At 40.9% G+C, this 19,334-nt stretch overlaps 1 protein-coding gene across 15 annotated transcripts in view; it reads right to left on the bottom strand.

The window, feature by feature from the left end:
* Positions 1 to 19,334, bottom strand: part of BCL11A (BCL11 transcription factor A) — a 122,353-nt gene that overhangs the window by 77,660 nt on the left and 25,359 nt on the right. Inside the window, exon 1 of one of the 15 annotated variants that reach the window (XM_069069051.1) lies at positions 19,177 to 19,310. The exons of 12 other annotated variants lie outside the window; for them this stretch is intronic. In XM_069069051.1, the coding sequence (XP_068925152.1) occupies positions 19,177 to 19,189 (13 nt within the window). In that variant the 5' untranslated portion in view covers positions 19,190 to 19,310. Of the gene's footprint in view, positions 1 to 19,144; positions 19,311 to 19,334 lie in introns of those variants that run through there. 2 more of the 15 variants (XM_069069050.1, XM_069069052.1) reach the window with 2 other exon arrangements.

Raw genomic sequence — 19,334 nt, 5'->3', positions numbered from 1 at the left:
CTTAAACAAGTAATTTCATCTCTTGGAACCTTAGTTTCCTCATTTGTAAAATAAGGGGATCAGGCTAAAGCCATTGGATCATAGCTCTGGAGCCAAAAGGGCCCTCAGGAGCCAACTCCCTCATTCTTATTTAACTTGGTCAAGACCATACAAGTACTAGGTCCAAGAGGTGACACTTGAACACATGTCCTCTGGACTCCAAAGAGAATTCTCTTTTCCACCCTATGTGTTATGCTGCCTCCCAAATGTTCCCATAGCCATGGTGCAGTTATTCTCTATTCTAAGGGGGTAGGCACAGCCAGGAAGAATTGGAAAGTAGATGGTCATCTCAAAATAGAAGACCACAGTCAGCCCCAGTCCAGAAATGTGACAGCAGTCTGTCCAGGAACTCTGACCTAACCCTCAGATTGTCTTCTAGGCAGTACCCTGATCTCAGGTACTTGATTTGACCCTGACAGGAAGCACGGGCTGGGCCATCTACAGCAGAATTAAACACAAGCTCTTTCTCCTTATAACCAAGCTCCAAGTTGTACAAATAGCCCTGGTCTGTCTGTCTCTCTCTCTCTCTCCACCGGGCAGCAAAAAGAGAAACAGTGTAAGAGTCAGTGAATTTAGCTGATAAGAGAGGATTTCCCTACTCAAGTATCAAAGGATTCATACAAAAAGAGAGAGAGAGAGAGAGAAACACCTTTTAAACCTAACCTACAGAGAGCCAGTCAGAGCTTTCCAAAGGAAGGTAAAAACTCCTCCTTTTGAAATCCACTCCCTTTTGTGAGACAGGAGCACTGTGCTGTTTACACAGCTCAGCTGATGACTCCTCTACCTTCCCACACAACCCCTGGGGATCCCCTCTGCTTCTCTCTTTGCTGATCCCTGAGGATCTTCCCTCTTCTCCCTGTTCCCCCTTCCCCCCTCCCATTCACACCCTCTTTCCTGGTTAAAAGCAAGAAGCTAGAAGCAGTTTGATGCTTCATCAGTGAGAAGGGACTCCTGCTGAGGGAGCAGAGCAAAGCACCCCTTGGTCCAGCTCTTTAACACTGCATAGTCTGAAGTCCCACATACCCAGCCTATAGATGCCTCAAAGCCTAAAGGCCATGGGTTATGGTTCAAAACTCAGGCCTTCACACCCTAATCATAAACAAATATTGCTCAGGGGCCTCCTGGAGTGTTCAACACTGTGCTAGGTATCATAGGGGGTTACAGAAAAATAAAAAAGACAGGGTCCCTGCCCTCAATGAGCTTTAGAGTCTTGTTAAGAAGACAATACAACTGAATCAAGTTATAAATTTCTTCTTACAAAGTCCAGTTGAGTTTCTACATACAAAAAAAAATAAAAAGCAAAAAATAAAATAAAACAAGGTATTATCTAGAAAATTCAAGGATCCAAAGAACTCCATGCTAGCCTTAAATAAGAAAGGGATCTGAATTATATAGAAAAATAATTTCCACCTTCTGTTCCAAGTTATAGAGAATCTGGAATTAGAGAATTAACTATGGGGTTCAGTGGGTCATAAATACTTGTGAACTTAACTATCTGATTCTTGTTTAATGCTCAAAGATGAGATTTCCAGAGCTGTTAGGCAGCAAGTTTTTGTTTTGTTTTGCATTGGATAAAGGGGGACTGCTCAGAGACAAGAACAGGGTCTGAAACATCACATCTCTGGTTTCCTGCTGACTTCTTTTTTTTCACTCAAATTTCCTTTCTCCTTTTTTCTACTCCCAAATGTATCGCCTGACTTGGAAGACTGAAAAGACACATTCCCAGGCTACTTAGCTGACTATGAGGTCACAGACATGGCGGGGGGGGGGGGGGGGGGGGGGGGGGGTGGTCCCCCCCGCGGGGGAGAAAAGGAAAGAGGGGGAGTAAAGGATAAGGGGGAGGGGGGGGTGAGGGGGGGTGGGGGCGGGGTGGGGGGGGGCCAAATTGGGGGGAGGGAGTACTGCTCCACTCCTGGTGATACAGAAAAGGAAGTGAGCAAGAATGAGCCAGAGGGCAAGGTGGCTATGGTGGGTAAGGTTGGGGAGGGGGGTGTGGTCCTAAGGGAACAATCCCAGGAGCCTCTCTTCCTTGACATAACAGTGAAGAAACCCCAAACATTGAGCTTGGTGTCAATGGGCACTGGCCATCATCAGCCCCCTTTGCCCCCCCTGTCCCATCATTCCTTCCTGCCTCAGTTGTGCCCGGGCACAAAGAGGAGATGGAGTTTGAAAATTTGGCCCTGTGGCTACATGCATGAAATTACTCATGGCACATTTCAGTAGTCTGAAATGCTTTCCCATGCCTGTAATGCTTTTCGTATCAACCTACACACTCTTGGTTACCTCTCTTCACCCTTGCACACAGAAAAGATGTACTTTACTGAATGGGATGAGACTTTGTTTCTGTTTGTTCAGGGCTGTTTTTTGTTTTGTCTTACTATCAAGTATATACAGTTCCCAATTTTGATTATTCTTAATGTTATTATTATGATACCGATTTTACCAGAAAAAAAAATAACTGGTGTATTCTGGTTTATAGTGAACCTGGTCTTCACAACTCAAAGAAATTCATTTCCTTTATGTCAGCAAAGTTTTGTGGACAGCCCTCTCCCTTCAAGCTAACTTCAGTCAAAAAGGAGAGGACCCTCATTCACTAGAATTCTCAGCTTGCACGAAGATGTCACTGGGCTAGGGGCCAAAGGGGAGGCTGCACCTGGGAGATAGGATCAGCATTCTAAATGATTTTGGTAAACTGATAAAATGGTAAGAATAATTTTTAAGGGGGTGGTGGCTTGAGTTCAGTAGGGACAAGTATACCATAATGCACCTGCGGGATAGAAAAAAAAAAGTAACACCAAGGGAAGAACTGGTTATTTGCTGGTATGGTTGGCAAAGGGAGATCCAAGGGCAAGTTCTGAGCAGAGTATCAGCAACAGCAAGGGATTAAAAAGAAAAAAGGCAAGACATTGGATGTGTGCAAATGGAGGGCAGGGGATATGGGAAAAGTGGTCATTCTGCCATTGTACTTTACTATACATCATTAAAAGAAGTGGAAAATTGTTAGAGAAAAATACCAGGAGCACCTGAGACATGGAACATTTGAAAGAACAAAAGGATAGTACATGAGATCATAGTTGTCAGGCTGGAAGGGACTTCTGAGGTCATCTGGTCCAAACCTCTGGTTTTACAGATGAAGAAACTAAAGCCCCTCTGGGTTCAGTGACCTGCCCAAGGTCAAGCAGGTAATAAGTGGTCCCATGCATCCAAGTTCGGCATTTTTACTACTGAACTCTATGCTTCTGGTAGAAGGTATGAGCTATGACATCTGATTTAAGGTCCTAGGATTATCCTGACAAGAGCAAAGAAAGAATGAGGGATAATTTTAAATTATGAATAGTTTTACACAGAGGTTGGTGAAGAGCTGGTCTCAATCTCACCTGGTGGAGAAGAGAAAATCGGTTTAAACTGCAGCATAAGGGATTTAAGTTAGATAAAAGGGAGGATTTCCTGACACCAAGGGTTTTCTTCTAAAATAGGACAGATTCTCATCTGTCTGAGAGGGTAAAAGTGTAGCTGTGCCTGAAGGAAAGGGCTGGCTCTGATGATTTATCAAGGCCCCTCACAGGCCTCAGAGTCTATGATTCTGCTCTTTTAAAACACCAAATATCTCTTATTTCTGAGACTTTAAATGCAAAAGGCAGTATGTGTGTGTGTGTATACACATATATGTGTATATATTTTAAAACTTCGAAATAGCTGGTCCCAGTACTAGAATACTGAAATTTGCATCTACTTTGGAAGGCTATCAGAATAGGAAAGTTGGTCTGAATGGGGGCAAAGAAAATAGCAAGAGTAAAAAAGAAAGCAAGAAATAGAAGGTCACTTCAACTCTTCATACCTCAGTTTCCTCATCTGTAAAATGAGAGGGTTGGCTTAGATGATGACCTTTTTGGTCCCTTCCAGTTCTGGACCTAGGAGCCTATGATTCCTAACTTAATGTTGCTGCAAGAGCTCCAAGCATTCAACAGCTTGACTCTTGGCTCTGAAAGCATCCTAAATGGGACTCTAAAGGTGGAGGGGAGTGTATTTAATCAATTTTATCAATCCAGTTACAGGTGCTGCCCCAAATGCTTGCTGCATAGAGGAAAGAAGCCTGGAAAAAGCATTGTACCGGGAGTCAAGAATCCTAGCAGGATGTAAGTTCTCACTTTTGTGTCTGTAACCCCAGAACAGTAACAGAGTGGCTGTACACATAGTACCATAGTAGCATGTGTTTAATACATGCTTATTAATTGATTGACCTAACTGTGTGCTTTGAACAAACTCTTTAACTTCACTGGGTGAGCGTTTGTAGTAAATGGTCACTACTCATTTCCAGCTCAAAATCCTATGCTTTTATGTATGTGTAGGTGGATTAATGAATATTTATTGGGAAGAAAAGGCGTGTATACACACACACACACACACACAGCTAACAGGCACTCATATAAGAAAAGGCACACACTTTATAACTAAGCTCCTTTAGGAGAGAAAAAATAGTCCAGTAGAATCTAAGAGCAAAATTCAAATCAATCTTTTTTTTTTTGGGGGGGGGGGGTGTTGAGACTGAGGAAGCCAGTGTTAAGATGCTACTAATAGCTAAAAGTCTCAGAGTTCCTTTCAAACTCCAAGAATCAGAGACTTTAAAAATTGAAATGTAAAGTGGTGTCTGGGGGAGGAAGGAGGAAGGGAAGAACAGAGACACCAGAGGATCTAGAGAATAAAAAGGTTATATTTCAACTGAAAAGGTCAAAGTAGCCAACTTCAAAACTGGACAGATAGGATCAATGTACTGCTTCTCAAATACATGCAAAAGCCCGGAAGATGGACTTGTTTACGATGGCAAAGTTCCTTCAGACTTCTTAGGGCTAACACTCTGTCCTTCAAGTCAGGACCTGAAACAACACAAGCCTCCAAATGTACTCTCCTCTAAAAAAAAAAAATCTACCATGGGAGGGGAGGATTTATTCTTTAACCGGAGGTGACACCTATCTAGTAATCTCTGTCCCCTTCCTATCCCCTCCCCATTCCTCCCCTTCCACCTCGAGCTGATCCTTGACCTCAATTCAAATATTCAAACCTGAGGTGTGCAAATCACTGTGCCTCCCGAGGATGCAAACACAAGACTAGAAAGAATCCCTGCCCTCACAGAGTTTATATTCTGCTCAGAGAAAGTAAAGGAAAGAGTGTTAAGATGCCAGCTGTTTGTCCATTCCAACACAAAGAGTAAAGAGGCAGTCAGTGGTAGTGCTAAGAAAGGTATTTATTCTACCCCCACTCCACCACCCAGATAATAATAATAGCTAATATTTATATGCCAGGTACTATGTTAAGCACTTTATAATTATTATCAAATTTGGTCCCTGAGGCACACAAGAAACGCCCCCCCAACATACATACCAAAATCTGCTTTCTGATATAGATGCTATGGAAAAAAGGCAAGTGTGACAAACAGGAAAAATTGTGGTGTCCAAGCAGTTCATGAGGAACATATGGGCATAAATCACTTTAAAGTATTTTGTTCTGTGCCTATGGATGTGTGAGTATTCTTTATGCTGCTATAGCCTCCTTATAGAAAGGCATAAAACAAAAAACATAACACCTATCAGGTGCTGTGCCCTGAAATGTCTTCATGCAGCTGAAAACCAGTACATCAGATTTTTTGACGACGTGAGAGCTGAAGATTAAAAACATGCTGGAACGATTACTTTATACAATGCCAAAAATGTGTCTATAACCTCTAGGTAGAAATGTGTATGGAGCATCATAGGGAAAGAAGATTGCACTCAAGTTGGAGAGAATACTCTTTCTTTTTCTTTCTTTCTTTCTTTCTTTCTTTCTTTCTTTCTTTCTTTCTTTCTTTCTTTCTTTCTTTCTTTCTTTCTTTCTTTCCTTCCTTCCTTCCTTCCTTCCTTCCTTCCTTCCGTGGGAAATTCCACCTGCATTTGATGTTCCATGTGACCACTACTAGGTAATAATATAACCACACACAAAAGCCAAGTTCAAAACAGTTGAAACCTTTTAGAGTTTGTAAGGCTCATTTTGCTGTGAGACTTGAGGCTAGAAGCCACTGATCCTGGCATTCTAGGCAGATGGACATGGAAGTTTGTTTATTCACTCAACAAGGAATCATATACATTTTCCTGAATGATAGTGAATGGCTAAAAAAAAAAATCTAGAGACTGCCAAGAAAGTTTTTGTCTTCTTGGGACTCCAGGTCACCAATCCACAACTTGGAAGTTGTTTGGCTGTATTTGAGTTTCTCTTGACATGAAAGTGTTAAAATATGCTCCAATTCATTCCCAGCCCTATTTCTTCATCCATGTACTAGTAGAACAGTCAAGCATGGTACCTTATCCAAATGATGGGACTCCAGTTTTCAGTCACAACTATAGACACATACAAATACATGTATGATATGGTTTCTGTTTCTCCAGGAAACTGAATAATTCTGAATGCAGAAGATGCTACTCTAGACCATGTCACATGAGGGTTGTTGATTTTTTATTTAAAAAAAAAACACAAACCTGGGAAATACTAGCTTCAAGATTATTCACATTTCTCTAATTCTCAGGCAAATTGTTGCCTTCTTAATTCCAGCCTTTACAATAAACTCTTCCTCAGGTTTTGTTTATTTTGAGGAAACATTTCACTTTTTTTTTTCAAGACATGAGGTGTGAATGATGCAAAACAGTATTTGGATATGTAAACTGAATTATTTGCATGCTGCATTACTAATCAGTGAGTATAAATTCTAGAGCCAGAAGAAACAAAAAAATCCAGTGTCATGACTTATTTTATTATTTTTTAATATTTTTATTATGTTAAAATGTGTGCCAAAGCAAAGCCCACACTTAAAATTCCAGTTAGGAGAATTTAAAATTATTGTCATGGACTTTGTAATCTAAGGGAACCGAAGGTGAATTTATCAGATTTACTTCGATACAGTAAATAGAATTTGTCATAAATTCCCAGGCAGAATTACTACAAGTACTAAAGAGAGCAAAAGTATTTGGATCAGAAAGAGAAGGAACACCTGAATAGTGGAATGCCCTCTGTGCTTAGGTGGTCAGAGAACCAAAACACGAGAGAGGTGTAGCCTGACAGCCTGCCCACACTACCCATCTGAGACACTTAGTCAGCACCCATCACAATGGGCAGGAAAACCAACGACCCATTTCCCTACTGGGTTTCCATTAATATTTTCCTACGTGCTGAGCCTTCTCTTTGAAGAGTGACATCAACATGGGCACACATCACAGTCAAGGGAGGAAGAACTACCCCCTGCTTTTTGCACACACCCTTTACCAGCCAAGCCTTGTAAAACAAATCCTCCTAGAGGGATTAGGGAGGTTGTGCCACAGCCCTTAGGCCAGGACAATGACACATGCCCTCCTCACCCCCACCCCCAGACCCCACTAAGAAGGGCTGTCCAGGACCTAATCTCCAAATAATCACCTGCACCTTCAGAGAGTCCCCAAATGCATAAACACAAAAATGCATTGGTCGTGTTACCCAGTATTTGTGGGTGCCAGGTTACATTTCTACAACAGCTGCTCCTATTGTCTACCTTCAGTGAAGCCAAACCAGACTAAAATTTAATTTAATCTGCTGTAAACCCAAGTGTCAGGCACTTAGATGGCAGCTAAAAGCGCCACTCTCAGATAACTGAGTGACACTTGCTAATAATAGCCTATGCATTATGAGAGGAAGAGCCGACATTTTGTGTAACCAAAGAGAGGGACCTGTGCCTGGGAACAGATGAGTGTGGCTGGCCTCAGCTCCAAGGCAGGAAGACTCAGATCATGCCCACCTCAGCTACACTAATACTCCCCCTGACCTCTCTTTCAAGCTAAAAAGACAATAGTTCTGGCTTTTGTTAAGGGAGAGAACCAACCAAATGCTCTTTTTTTTCTTTTAAATGCCTCTTCAGTCACCCCTTTCTTCCCTTTTGATCTTCCAGTGGATATGACCTAGACCTCCCTTACAAGGGAGGTGCATTAACCCTTCGCTGCTCATCAACACCCCACCATCCCAATTTCTTAGGATATCGAGTCAGCTTCCTCAATGGAAAATCATCTTTTTCCAGTGACTAATCCTCGAATAGTAACCAATGGGGCTCGTCTTCAACATCTAGGGGAAAAGGATAACTCTACTACTTCTTGTACCAACCAACACAAGCCTGAAGAGGCTGAAGATCAGAACCTTCAGTGAGCCAAGAAGCTTGGTTTAAATCTCTCTTGGAACTCTTCATGGATGCTTAAAAAAAAAAACAAACCACCAGAGATCCTCTTCTTTTTCAGCAGACTTTAAATCTCATAGTGGAAAGCATACAGCATTATCAAGTTTCCAGGTATGCAATGACTATTCCAGACAGACTTCTAAGCATGTTTATGATCTCCTCTCCCCTCCCTCCCCCCTCCCCCAATCCCTCTGAACATCCTAAGCTTCTAAAACACCATGCTGAACTTTTGGCGGATGTGCAACATCCTACTGAGATGGGCCATTTTCCTAACTGCCAGCCAGGGAGCAACTTTTACCTGGGGTGGAGTGGATTGGGGGGAGAGGGGGGAGGAGAAGAATGTTTCTTCCCACCTGGGCCCTGTGGCATTATTCTTCTTCCACTGGAGCTCAGCTGGAGAGTTCTCAAGCCCTACTGCAAATGTAAGCATCAAAGAAAATCATGCTGTTTGTAGGGGAGTTGGAATGAGGAGAAAACCTTCTCTCCTCTAGTCAGTGGTTTTTAATCCTAGTTTTCAGGGATGATTTTCTTACCTATATCCTCTCAATCTCTATCTTTACATGTCCTTGTCTCCCTTATTAAAATGGAAGCTCTTTGAGAGAAGGGACTTTCACTTATTGGATCTGAGCTCCCAGAGTCTGGCATAGTGCTTGGCACACAGTAGAGACTTAAACACTATTTGATGGAGTCATCGATATATAGCTATATACTTAGAGTCTTGATGAAATCATTGATACATATATTATATATAATAACACATGTATATATATATATCTCAATGACTCTATATACATAGCAATGACTCCACCTCTATACACACATAGATGTATGTATACATAAACATATTCACATATCATGTATATTGCATATGTGTAAATATGTAAGAGTATGTGTGTGTGCCTATGCAAGAAACAGAATGGTAGAGTGGGTAAAGAGTCAACCTTGAGGTAAGGACGCTCTGAGTTCAAGTCTAGCCTCTGACATACAGACTGTCTATGTGACCTTACAGGTAACTCATTTATTACCCTCTTATTCACCCTCCCAAACCTCTTGGGATTCTCAGTCATAGATGAATTGCAGCTCTTTACCTGTGGTATGATTTACCACACCTAGGCATTCTCCAATGATGAACTCACAGGTTTGATGCAATACACACACACTGGTGCCTTTGGAATAGTTTATTGAACCTCAGCCCTTAGCTGAGCTCTGTGATGCATTCCCTACCCATCTTCACCATAACCTCTTTCTATTCTATCCAGGTGCACCCCCAGTGTTCAGAATGGGTATTTCTTCTTTTCTTGGAGTATGTGTCCTCCTGGACAGGAATTCATTCACAGAGCATGTCTTGGATATACAGCTGACTAGACATGTCAGTTATGTTCCAAATGGGTTTTCACAGGTCAAGGTTCTGCAGGCAGCAAGAGCAAATACTATTTTTAGACAGGATAAGGTCACAACGCTTTTAGAGACAGTGAGGTCTACAATAAAACCTATTGATCAGTCTCTGGAACTAGTGCTCCAAAGAGACAGATTGAAACAAAAATTGCCTGGCCGTTTTCTCTATAGACTCAGTGGGTAAAAAGCTTGTTGGACTTAATATCTTTCAGGAGATAAAATAAGTAAGAAGTAACTGTGTACAGATTACTGTAGTCCATTTAACCAGATACAGCGGCAGGTCACAGGAGATAGAAGCAGGTACACAGGCAAGCAGAAGGACACTGCGAAGAGATGGTTACAGAGGCAACAAGTACATCATCCCCTGGGCAGGGGGTGGGTGGGTAAGAAGCCCTCCCAAGTCAGCAATCCAGGGCTGCTGATTCATCAACAGGCAATTAAGCATCCACATCTTCTGCTTGCTTAGGACTGTGTAAGTCACTAAGCCTGTAACAGGACCCCCTCAACTGTGGGCTGTGCAAATGAAGTACTTGGGGAAACAGGAGCTGATTCAAGAGTCAAAGAGAGAGTCTGAAGGAACATGAAGACCAAGCTATGGATTCGCTCTGGACACCCTATTCCCTCCTAGCTCATTCTACTGACTGATTATGGTAACAAGGTAGTGCTATTTTTTTTTTCTTCCCCGATGAGGGGCTAAGAAGCAGATGCTAAAAGCTCTTCCCAAAAGTGAACTCATACAATGGCAAGGCACGAGTGCACGTGTGCGCACGCACGCGCACACGCGCGGGCGCACACACACACACACACACACACACACCCCTCTACATATATACCACACAATGAAAAAGAGTTCAGGCAGAGAAGACCCTACTACAAACGGCTTAACTAGACAGAACGTTCATAAATTTATAAAGGTTTTTGCAACAAATCCTAAATAATTTATCTGGGTCAAATAAGAGCTTAAAGCAGAGACATTAATGTAATGGACTCTCACATCTTAAACTTCAGCTGAGATCTGAAACTTTAAAGTCAATTATGTCCCCATAAATACCTCTCCATTATCAGCGGTGCTTTATTGTTCTGTAGACTAGGGACCACAGGAACTAGTGTGAAAACTGGAGGGTATCTTCATTTATCATTTGCTCCAATCTCACAGCCCAGCTCGCAAACAAAATATGCCATGGTAAACATAATCCATATATCACATTGTGACACGGCTGACCCCATTAGTGAGCCACGACTGTCCTAGCGGGAGCATCCTACCATACATTAACAATACAATGGCTGATACATTTGCACAATACAATAAAATGAGTGGGGAGGGGGTGAGCAGGTGGGGAAGTAGGGGGAAGAGAATGTTGGGCTCTGAAATCGAAAGCTTCATGTCTGAATACATATTTTGTTTTCCATCTCTTTGGCATGAATGCTATCTTGCTTTTCTGTGCAGGTAATAACTGAGAAGGAATTAAAGTGGTTGTGGCTGTAACACGGCCTGTCTATTATCTCCCTTTGGGTTGGTTTTGTGTTATTTCAAACTTTTTTCTTTTTCTTTTTTTTTTCCTTTTTTTTTTTGCCAGAGATAGGATAGGAAACCAAACCTGAAACAGCTGATTATCAGTGCCCTAACTGAACTAGGAAAGGTTGGAATAAAAAGCCCAAGAGATTCACAGCAGCACAATAGTGATAGGAATTAACAAGACCATTGCAGAAATTTAACAAATTACTTCTTTATTTAGACAAGAGATAGAGAGACCCTGAGTTCTAGAAGGCACATTTACGGCACAGCTAGCTTATTTTCTCCTGTCTTCTACACACACAGGACTATAAGAGTCTCGGATAAGATTCCTCTTTTGGGGAATGATGACTGGGAAAAAGAAGACATGCTCCTGAAGGTACCATTTTGAAGCCCAACTTAAGACTAGCTCTGGAGAAGTTCAAAACAAAGAAACACCTGCTTTGGACTGTTGGAAAAAGGAGATGTAAAGATACTGATGTTAGTCAATGACAATCCATGACAATTTCAACAGACACAATTAGACCTGGGAACAGGAATAGAATTGAACAAGCCATATGCCATATCCTAATCTAGCCTTATCCCTTCATTGAAAATAAGAAGGACGTGTCCCCCTTTACTAGGCTGTCTTCTGTAATAGCCAAAGGAGAAATTGTGCTACCCTATGGCCTTAGCAAGCAAGTATTCTTTCCCAGGTCCCAAGTACATTTAACAAATTCAGTCTCTATCTTTACACACAGACATACATACCTCATTTTGAAAAGGAAAAAAAAATCGCTGAACTCAGTCAACAGGCATAATTCAAACAACTAGTTGCTAACTGACTGGCTGAATTCAACTGGTTTCTTTTTCAAATAGATGTGAGTACAGACAGCTATACCACTAAGCAATTCACTTTCTCTTTTCTGGCCTCTGACCTTGTGTCCATAAAATGGGAAAGGATTAGATTAAATGATGACTAAGACATCTTCTAACTCTTAAATCCTATGATCCTACATTTAGGATGGTATCTTCCTCATACATTGATAAATAAGAGAAATGCCAGGATTTGCTAGAAGCCAGATGGTAAATGAAATCATAAGCAACCTGTTTGATCCAATACATATAAAGTTGGAATCCAAGAGGGACATATAGTGATTCACTCACTGGGAACAGAGAATTCAGAAGTGAACTTGGTGGCATGAATGCTATGCAGAAAGTTCTTTAAGTTTGAACCCACTCTCCCCAGGGACCAAGGCACTATAGGGGAAATGTGCCCTAGGTGCTAGGGGGAAATGTTTATAATTTCTATCCTTGCTATATCTCTTGAGTGATTATCCCTTTGTAATAGCAAAAAAAAAAAAAAGTGGTAGTGGGGGAGACTTTCAAGATAATTCTTTCTTATGATTTCCTCTTCTTTTCAGATTATTAAGCTTTTCCCAATGAAATCACAAATAGAAATTGTTAGCTCTCCACTACAGGCTTTCTCATTTATACTGGACATTAAATCTACTTAAACACACAGAAGGTGGGACAAGGGAAGGGAAGAGATAGAGAAAATCCCTCTAGGATGATCTTGCCCAACCCAAGTGATTTACAAATTGGAAAAATGGAGTTAAACAACAGATTTAATAACATAGCTAGTTAGTAGCCTAGAGCCAGGGGTGTGTGAGAACCAGCCCTTATCATCTCCAAGGAGCTGGTGGTTAAATCTTTAGCATGAGCATTCACATCTTGGAAATTAGCAACAATTACAAATCAGAACTTGATTTATTGTTATACTGGTTGTCTAGACTTAAGAAAGTGATGGGGAAAATGTTAATCACATTTAAAGGTATGCCGTGGATACATCTTCCCCTCTACAGAGCTGGTTGTTAAACATTTACATCACCCTTCTGCAACCCTCCTGGCTACCAAGATAATGATCTTCCATTATACCAGTATCTGCATTAAAAACAAAGTTCTATTGCTTTCTCCTTGAGGCCCAGGGCTGTCTATCTCACTTATATATTCACATCACAGACACAGTCCTTGGCCTGTAGCACTTAAAAGTTTTGGTTTGGTTTTGCTTTCATTCATACCAATTCAGATTAGCAACTGCTCTGCAATTTTTAGAGAGCAGTTTTTAGACAGCAACCTGTTGAAATTGAGAAATGACTTATTCAGGATCACAAAGCCAAGAATGGAACCCAGGCCTTTTCTTTTCTGACCTCCATCTCAAAGAATCCCAGGCTTTCTCCAAGGCTCACTTCAAATTCCACCTTCTTCAAGATACCCTTCTGAGGCCTGTTAAGGACTACATACTACCCATTCTAACTACCCTGATTTTCTTTCCTTTCTAATTGCAGGAAAATTGTGAGAGTGCAAAAGATTTTGCCTCCCAATTCCATCCAGTCTCATTAAAATTTCTACTACCTTCTTGGAAGGGCATATGATTCTGCTCAGACCTTTATTTTATTTGGTAATTAAAATTATTTTATCAGAGAGCTCCCAATTTGAATGGCTTCACATATTAGGGAAGATAACTTTTATCTGATGTTACAGGTTGATTATAGTTAAGGATGGTGGAAGGAAAGGAAGACTACAAGAGAAAAAAAATTATATACAGTTGATTTCCTCTTTTACATTGTAATTTTGTGAATATCCTATCATAGGACTGTCTATAACTCTAGGAATTAAACAGCTAAGCTTGGAATACCCACCCTGTATTGCTATAAGTTTTGCACCTGATGAAATTCAAGATTTGGTATAATCCTTACCTTTTTAGTATGGAATATTTCAAGGGGGAATCTACTGATATTGGCTATTCATTACATTCCCCACCCACCACAATAAGTTTAAGCTATTTTTTTCTTTAAAAGGTTTAAAAAAAATCCTGCAGAATCATATCAGGGCCAGAGTCACTATGTATCTAGCTGATCAATAAATAAGATAAACAAAACAATGCATGTTTATCCTGTACAGTTTCGGGAGTGTCCGTTAATCCCCCCTGATTTGTCACCTACATATCTACTGGGTGTCTCAGCCAGCAATGCTCAAAAGGGGCTGCAAAATAAAAATGTATGGGGTAATTAAATGGATATTTATAATTAGAACTTAATAATTTGCATCAGGGACAAATGAGCTCTGATTTTAATCTGTGGCACATTTAGATCAGCGGGCAGATAGTGTAATTTGACGTTTTATAGGTCTCCTCTCGGATTATGAAACAATACAGAGCCTGTAAAGCCAGCCTGTTTGTGTCAGGAGTGTGTTAAAGACAATGCAATGAAAATGTGTGACAATGTGGAAGCAGTCATAAATTACATGACAACCGTGTAAAAGTCATGATGAAACAAGTAAAGGGCCTGACCTGTAATGCATCTGATTCACTGTCACACACACACCCGCACACACACACACACACACACACACACACACATATACACATACAAATATCCGTCTTCCTGCACTCATCTCTGCCCATCCAGCTCATTCCTAAGGGGGGACCAGGGACGACTACTTAGCACCAGGCATGCTGTAAATTATCACTAGTCAACAGCATTGATTTTTAGTCGACATTTCAATCAGGTTGACGCACAAATACTATACAGCTCATCCAGCGGTCTCTTAACCAGTCCACTGCTCCTCTGGACTCTTCTCACTTATAGTATTGTTAAATCTCCATCTCTTCTACTAACCAGTATTTACTGTAACATCCCTAGATCTGATACTTGACCTAAAAGGTCACAGGCTTGCCTCCTGAGACATTAACTTTGTGCTTACCTAACCTGAGTCAGAACAACACACACACACACACACACACACACACACACACACACACACACACACACACACTCCCTTCTGGAATCAGTGATTCATCCCCATTCTAAAGGTACATGTGGTTTGTTTTTTTTAATTCTTCTCTGTATATATGGAGATGTATATATAGGGGACAGGTTATAGTGGTTATGAAGAGAAAGCTGGCTTCAGCATAAGAAAGACCCAAATTCAAGATCTACTTCTAACACACATCTGCACCTGGTTGATGAACTCTGGTGGTTCCCGACTATCACCAAGATCAAACATAAAATCTTTTGGCAGTTAAAGATCTTCATAGCCTGGCCCCTTCTTACCCTTGACAGTTTTCTTACATTCTATTCCCCTCTTCACACTCTCCAAATATACTAGCTTACTTGCTACTGCTGGAACAGAATATTCCAAGTTCAATCTCTTTGCCTTTGCATTCTATGTGCCCCATGCTTGGAATGCCCTCCACCTTCCAGAATCCCAAGTGTCTTTTAAGACAACTCAAATCCTGCCTTCTGCAGGAGGCCCTTCTGAGTCCCCCCAACAACTACAAATAACCCCTTGAAGTTACCCCTTCCACCAGTCCCACCTGTGAAGCTATTTTGTCCAGGGTCACATACCAAGTAAGTGTCTGAAGTAGGAGGCAAACACAAGTCTTCCTGACTCCCAAATCCAGCACTCCCTCTACGTGGTGAATGGGAACTTGTCCCAAGCAGTCAATTCATTTCAAGTCAAATAAGAGATGAAGAAGTTAAGTCCACCAGATAAGTCAGGACAGGGTTAGCATTTTCAACTGAAATGATCTCCATTCAGGTATGGGTTGTTCACTTTGTGGATCTCATAGGGGAAAATTTTAAACCTCAAATTAACCTTTCCTTTTTGCTCAGAAAACCTCTTATGCATATGCATACCTGATATATGTACCTATTTATTTATATGGTATCTCCTCCAATAGAAGGAAACCTCCTAAAAGGCAGGGACTGTTTTTGCCTTTCTTTGCACCCCAAGACCCTAGCAGAGTTAAGTGCTTAATAATGACTTATTTATTGATAGCTCTGAAAGTCTCTTGACCTCTCAAGTATACCCATTTCTCAGACTAAAAGTTATAGATGATTCACTAGACTGTATCATGGAGCTTCCACACTGGAAATTCAGTACAATCATGACATCAAATACGTGAACCAAAAATATGTGTGTGAGCATACACCCAGCTCCAAAATGATGATGTTACTGTACTCCATTTATCGTTTCATTTATTTTAGACTTAAATTCACCTGCAGATGAGACCAAGCCAAGAAAAACTTCTCATCTGGAATGACTCTGGGACCATTAACTTCATTTCTGAATGAAGAGTGCATGGAAACAACTTTGAAGAAGGCAGAAAAGGCTGTTGAGTAGCTAGAGGATGTAGAATGAAGGCCACCAAAGCAGTGTGACAACCAGACCCTGATGGAGATAAAAACACCTGTTTAAAGCTAGAGTTCTTCACTCTTTTACTTGAAAGGACACCCAGAAGCCCCCCTCCCTTAGAGGGGCACTTTACAATCTACAATAGTTTAATGACTTTGACTTAGAATTGGGCATGGAAGCTTCCCCTCATTCAAAGGACAGCAATTTACACTGGTCAAAACACTGAACATTCAAAAATAAAAGTCCACAGTCAGCTTTATTCAATAGTATAGAAGGACAGTGCCTCAAACATAGTAGGTATGCAATAAATGTTCCTTATCAGTATGAACAGAGTGGAGAAATGGTCAGGATAATCAGAATCCCTCAATAATCCAAAATAGCATGTCTATTTGGTTCTGGAACACACTTTACAATGTTTACAATGCTCCTGCAAATGTGAACACTAGCTTACATGGCCCAAGTATATACAGACTGTGTACCTAGAGGTTTGCTGAGTACAAAGGGGAAATCAGCCAAAGGCTTAAAAATTTCCCCTAAGTAATCCACAAAGTGGACAGTCCACAATCTAATAATAACGACATGAACGTAAATCATTGTAACTGAAAATGCTAACTTTCTCCTGGTTTATATGGCAGACACTTAGCTTCTCAATCCCTCTGTTGACTGGAAATGCACTGACTCCTTGTGACACATACCAATTCTCCAAGTGAATGGAGTGCGAGACTTGAGAGTCAGGAAGACTTGGGTTTGTATCCCACCTCAAAAATCACTTCACCTTTCTGGGCGTCAGTTCCCTTAGCTATAAAATGCAGGACATAAAGACTTGATGGCTATTCTAAGCTATTTTCCAGACCTAAACCTATGAATTTTTTAGAATGTTTTAAGCCTCCTCTCTCCCCCAAGATGTGATAATTGAAATGATTGACAAAGAAACAACAGAATTCAAATACTGATAGCACTGCTCCAAAGTAAAGAAACTTTACCTGCCCAGAAAATTTTTTCTCTCATTCAAAATATTAGTTATTGACATAGATAATCAAATGTCCAGGACCTAGCCTAAATTATTACTTCCCTGGGATGAGGGGGGCAGATTAGTCATGGAGACAACTTTACCCACCATCACTTCCAGGAGTCAACCCTATGACAGCTAACTGATGAATACCTATGAACATTCACTCTCTTGCCCAAAAGAAAAACAGGAACAATTTATATTTGTCAATTGACAGGTTCTATCCTACCCCTTTCCAAACAAACAAACAAAACAACCTTATGCCTGAAAGATCAAGAGGGAAAGCAGCAGCAGCATATCTTCACCCCCTAGAGGGGTACATTCAAATTCCCAGGCTCCTTGCAAAGACCCACAAAAAGCCTTCCTCCCCCCTCCTGATTTTCCAGTTCACTGCCTAAAACTAACTGCAGACCTTCAAGTTCTTCAGGAGCTACTTAGGCAGTAGCCCATCCATGATTATACTCATTTATTAACCCACTTGCAAGTATTTATTAAGTGCCTATTGTGTGTTTAATGCATGGAAGGGGAAGTCTCCCTTGAATGCAAAAACTACCGAAGAGACTGGATATCTCTTCATGACCCATGGTGCCACCTGTGCCCAGCAAGTCACCATTCCTTCCTGATGGGAAGAGGTTTCCTATAGTTTGGAAACCCTCTATGAATCACTTTATGGATCCTGTTTCAGCATGTGCCATTCCCCCTTCTTATCCTGACCCTACTCACCTGGCAAATCAGAAATAATATGAGAACACTGGCTAACATTGCTGTCCTTGTAGAAAAATATAATCAGTTCCTGATTATCTAGCTTTGGGGTTATCCTGGGTCCCCCTGCTCCTCCCTCCTTCTCTCACTGGGCCATTTCATTACACTGAAGCATTTCCATCATAGAGGGTTAAGGGGAAAGGAGAGGCAATAAAATCCATTCATCACATTTCATCTTGTTGTTTTTTTTTAAAACAGCTTAGCAGCTCAGGATTTTTAAAAAATGGTTTAGTGGGAAAGGAGGTTGAATCCAATGGTTAAGCAAGTTCTGTGGATTATCTCTGGACTTAAATTATCTTGACCATGTTGACTGCCTCCTTTGACCACAAATAATTAGGGTATAAAGTATCACTAATACACAAGAAAGGTAGCCAATGGGGACAAGTCCAGAACTCTCTAAAAAAGTGGTCATCAAATTTATTCATTCATCAAATGCTTCCATTATCAGTTTGCCACTTGAACAACAATAAAAAAATCTCAATCTTAATTTTTCCAAAAGGAAAAAGTCATTCATCAGCATGACTATATTTTCTAAAAGTGCTTCCTTTGGTGCTTTAAAAAAAAAATCAGTATATAAATTTTACAAAGAAAAAAAATGAGGATTATATTTTGAACCTGCCTAAGATCCATTTGAAAAAGTGAATGGTCTGCAGACCACACTTGGAAAGCTTTAGCTTTAGTACCCATGGCATCTTCGTAAATCTTCCTGGTGGGGACTAGGAAACACCTCCCTCAAATGAGCTACAGTCAAATTCAATTAAATCACCGTTCGTGGCAGCCAGGCTAGGCTGCCACATTAAAAGAGCAAAAAATGTCAGAAGTTCTTGGGCTGATGACTCCTGCCTGCCAACACTCATAAGTAAATGCATAATGTCACAATAAAAAAAAAAAAAACGAAATGGACCAAAAAGGAGATAAAATAATCTTAAACATAACCGGTCAGTCCCAAACACACAAATTAGTAGTGACGGACCCTCCTCAAGGAAATCCCATGCCACAAATGACATTGCCCTTTTTCCCTCCTCACCTGACCTTTATTCCATCTTTCTTGCATATTACCTTTACCAGCCATGCACAGATTACTTCACAGATGCTTTTCAACAATATATTTCATTTCTGCTATTTCCAAAGTCTTTCTTCCTCTCTCTCTCTCTCTCTCTCTCTCTCTCTCTCTCTCTCTCTCTCTCTCTCTCTCTCTCTCTCTCTCTCTCTCTCTC

Source organism: Petaurus breviceps, unplaced genomic scaffold (assembly GCF_028583685.1).
Source record: "Petaurus breviceps papuanus isolate PSGF00001 unplaced genomic scaffold, PetGlider_PUasm1.0 90775, whole genome shotgun sequence".
NCBI classification, from domain to species: domain Eukaryota; kingdom Metazoa; phylum Chordata; class Mammalia; order Diprotodontia; family Petauridae; genus Petaurus; species Petaurus breviceps.
This window is presented reverse-complemented; position numbering and strand designations above follow the sequence as displayed.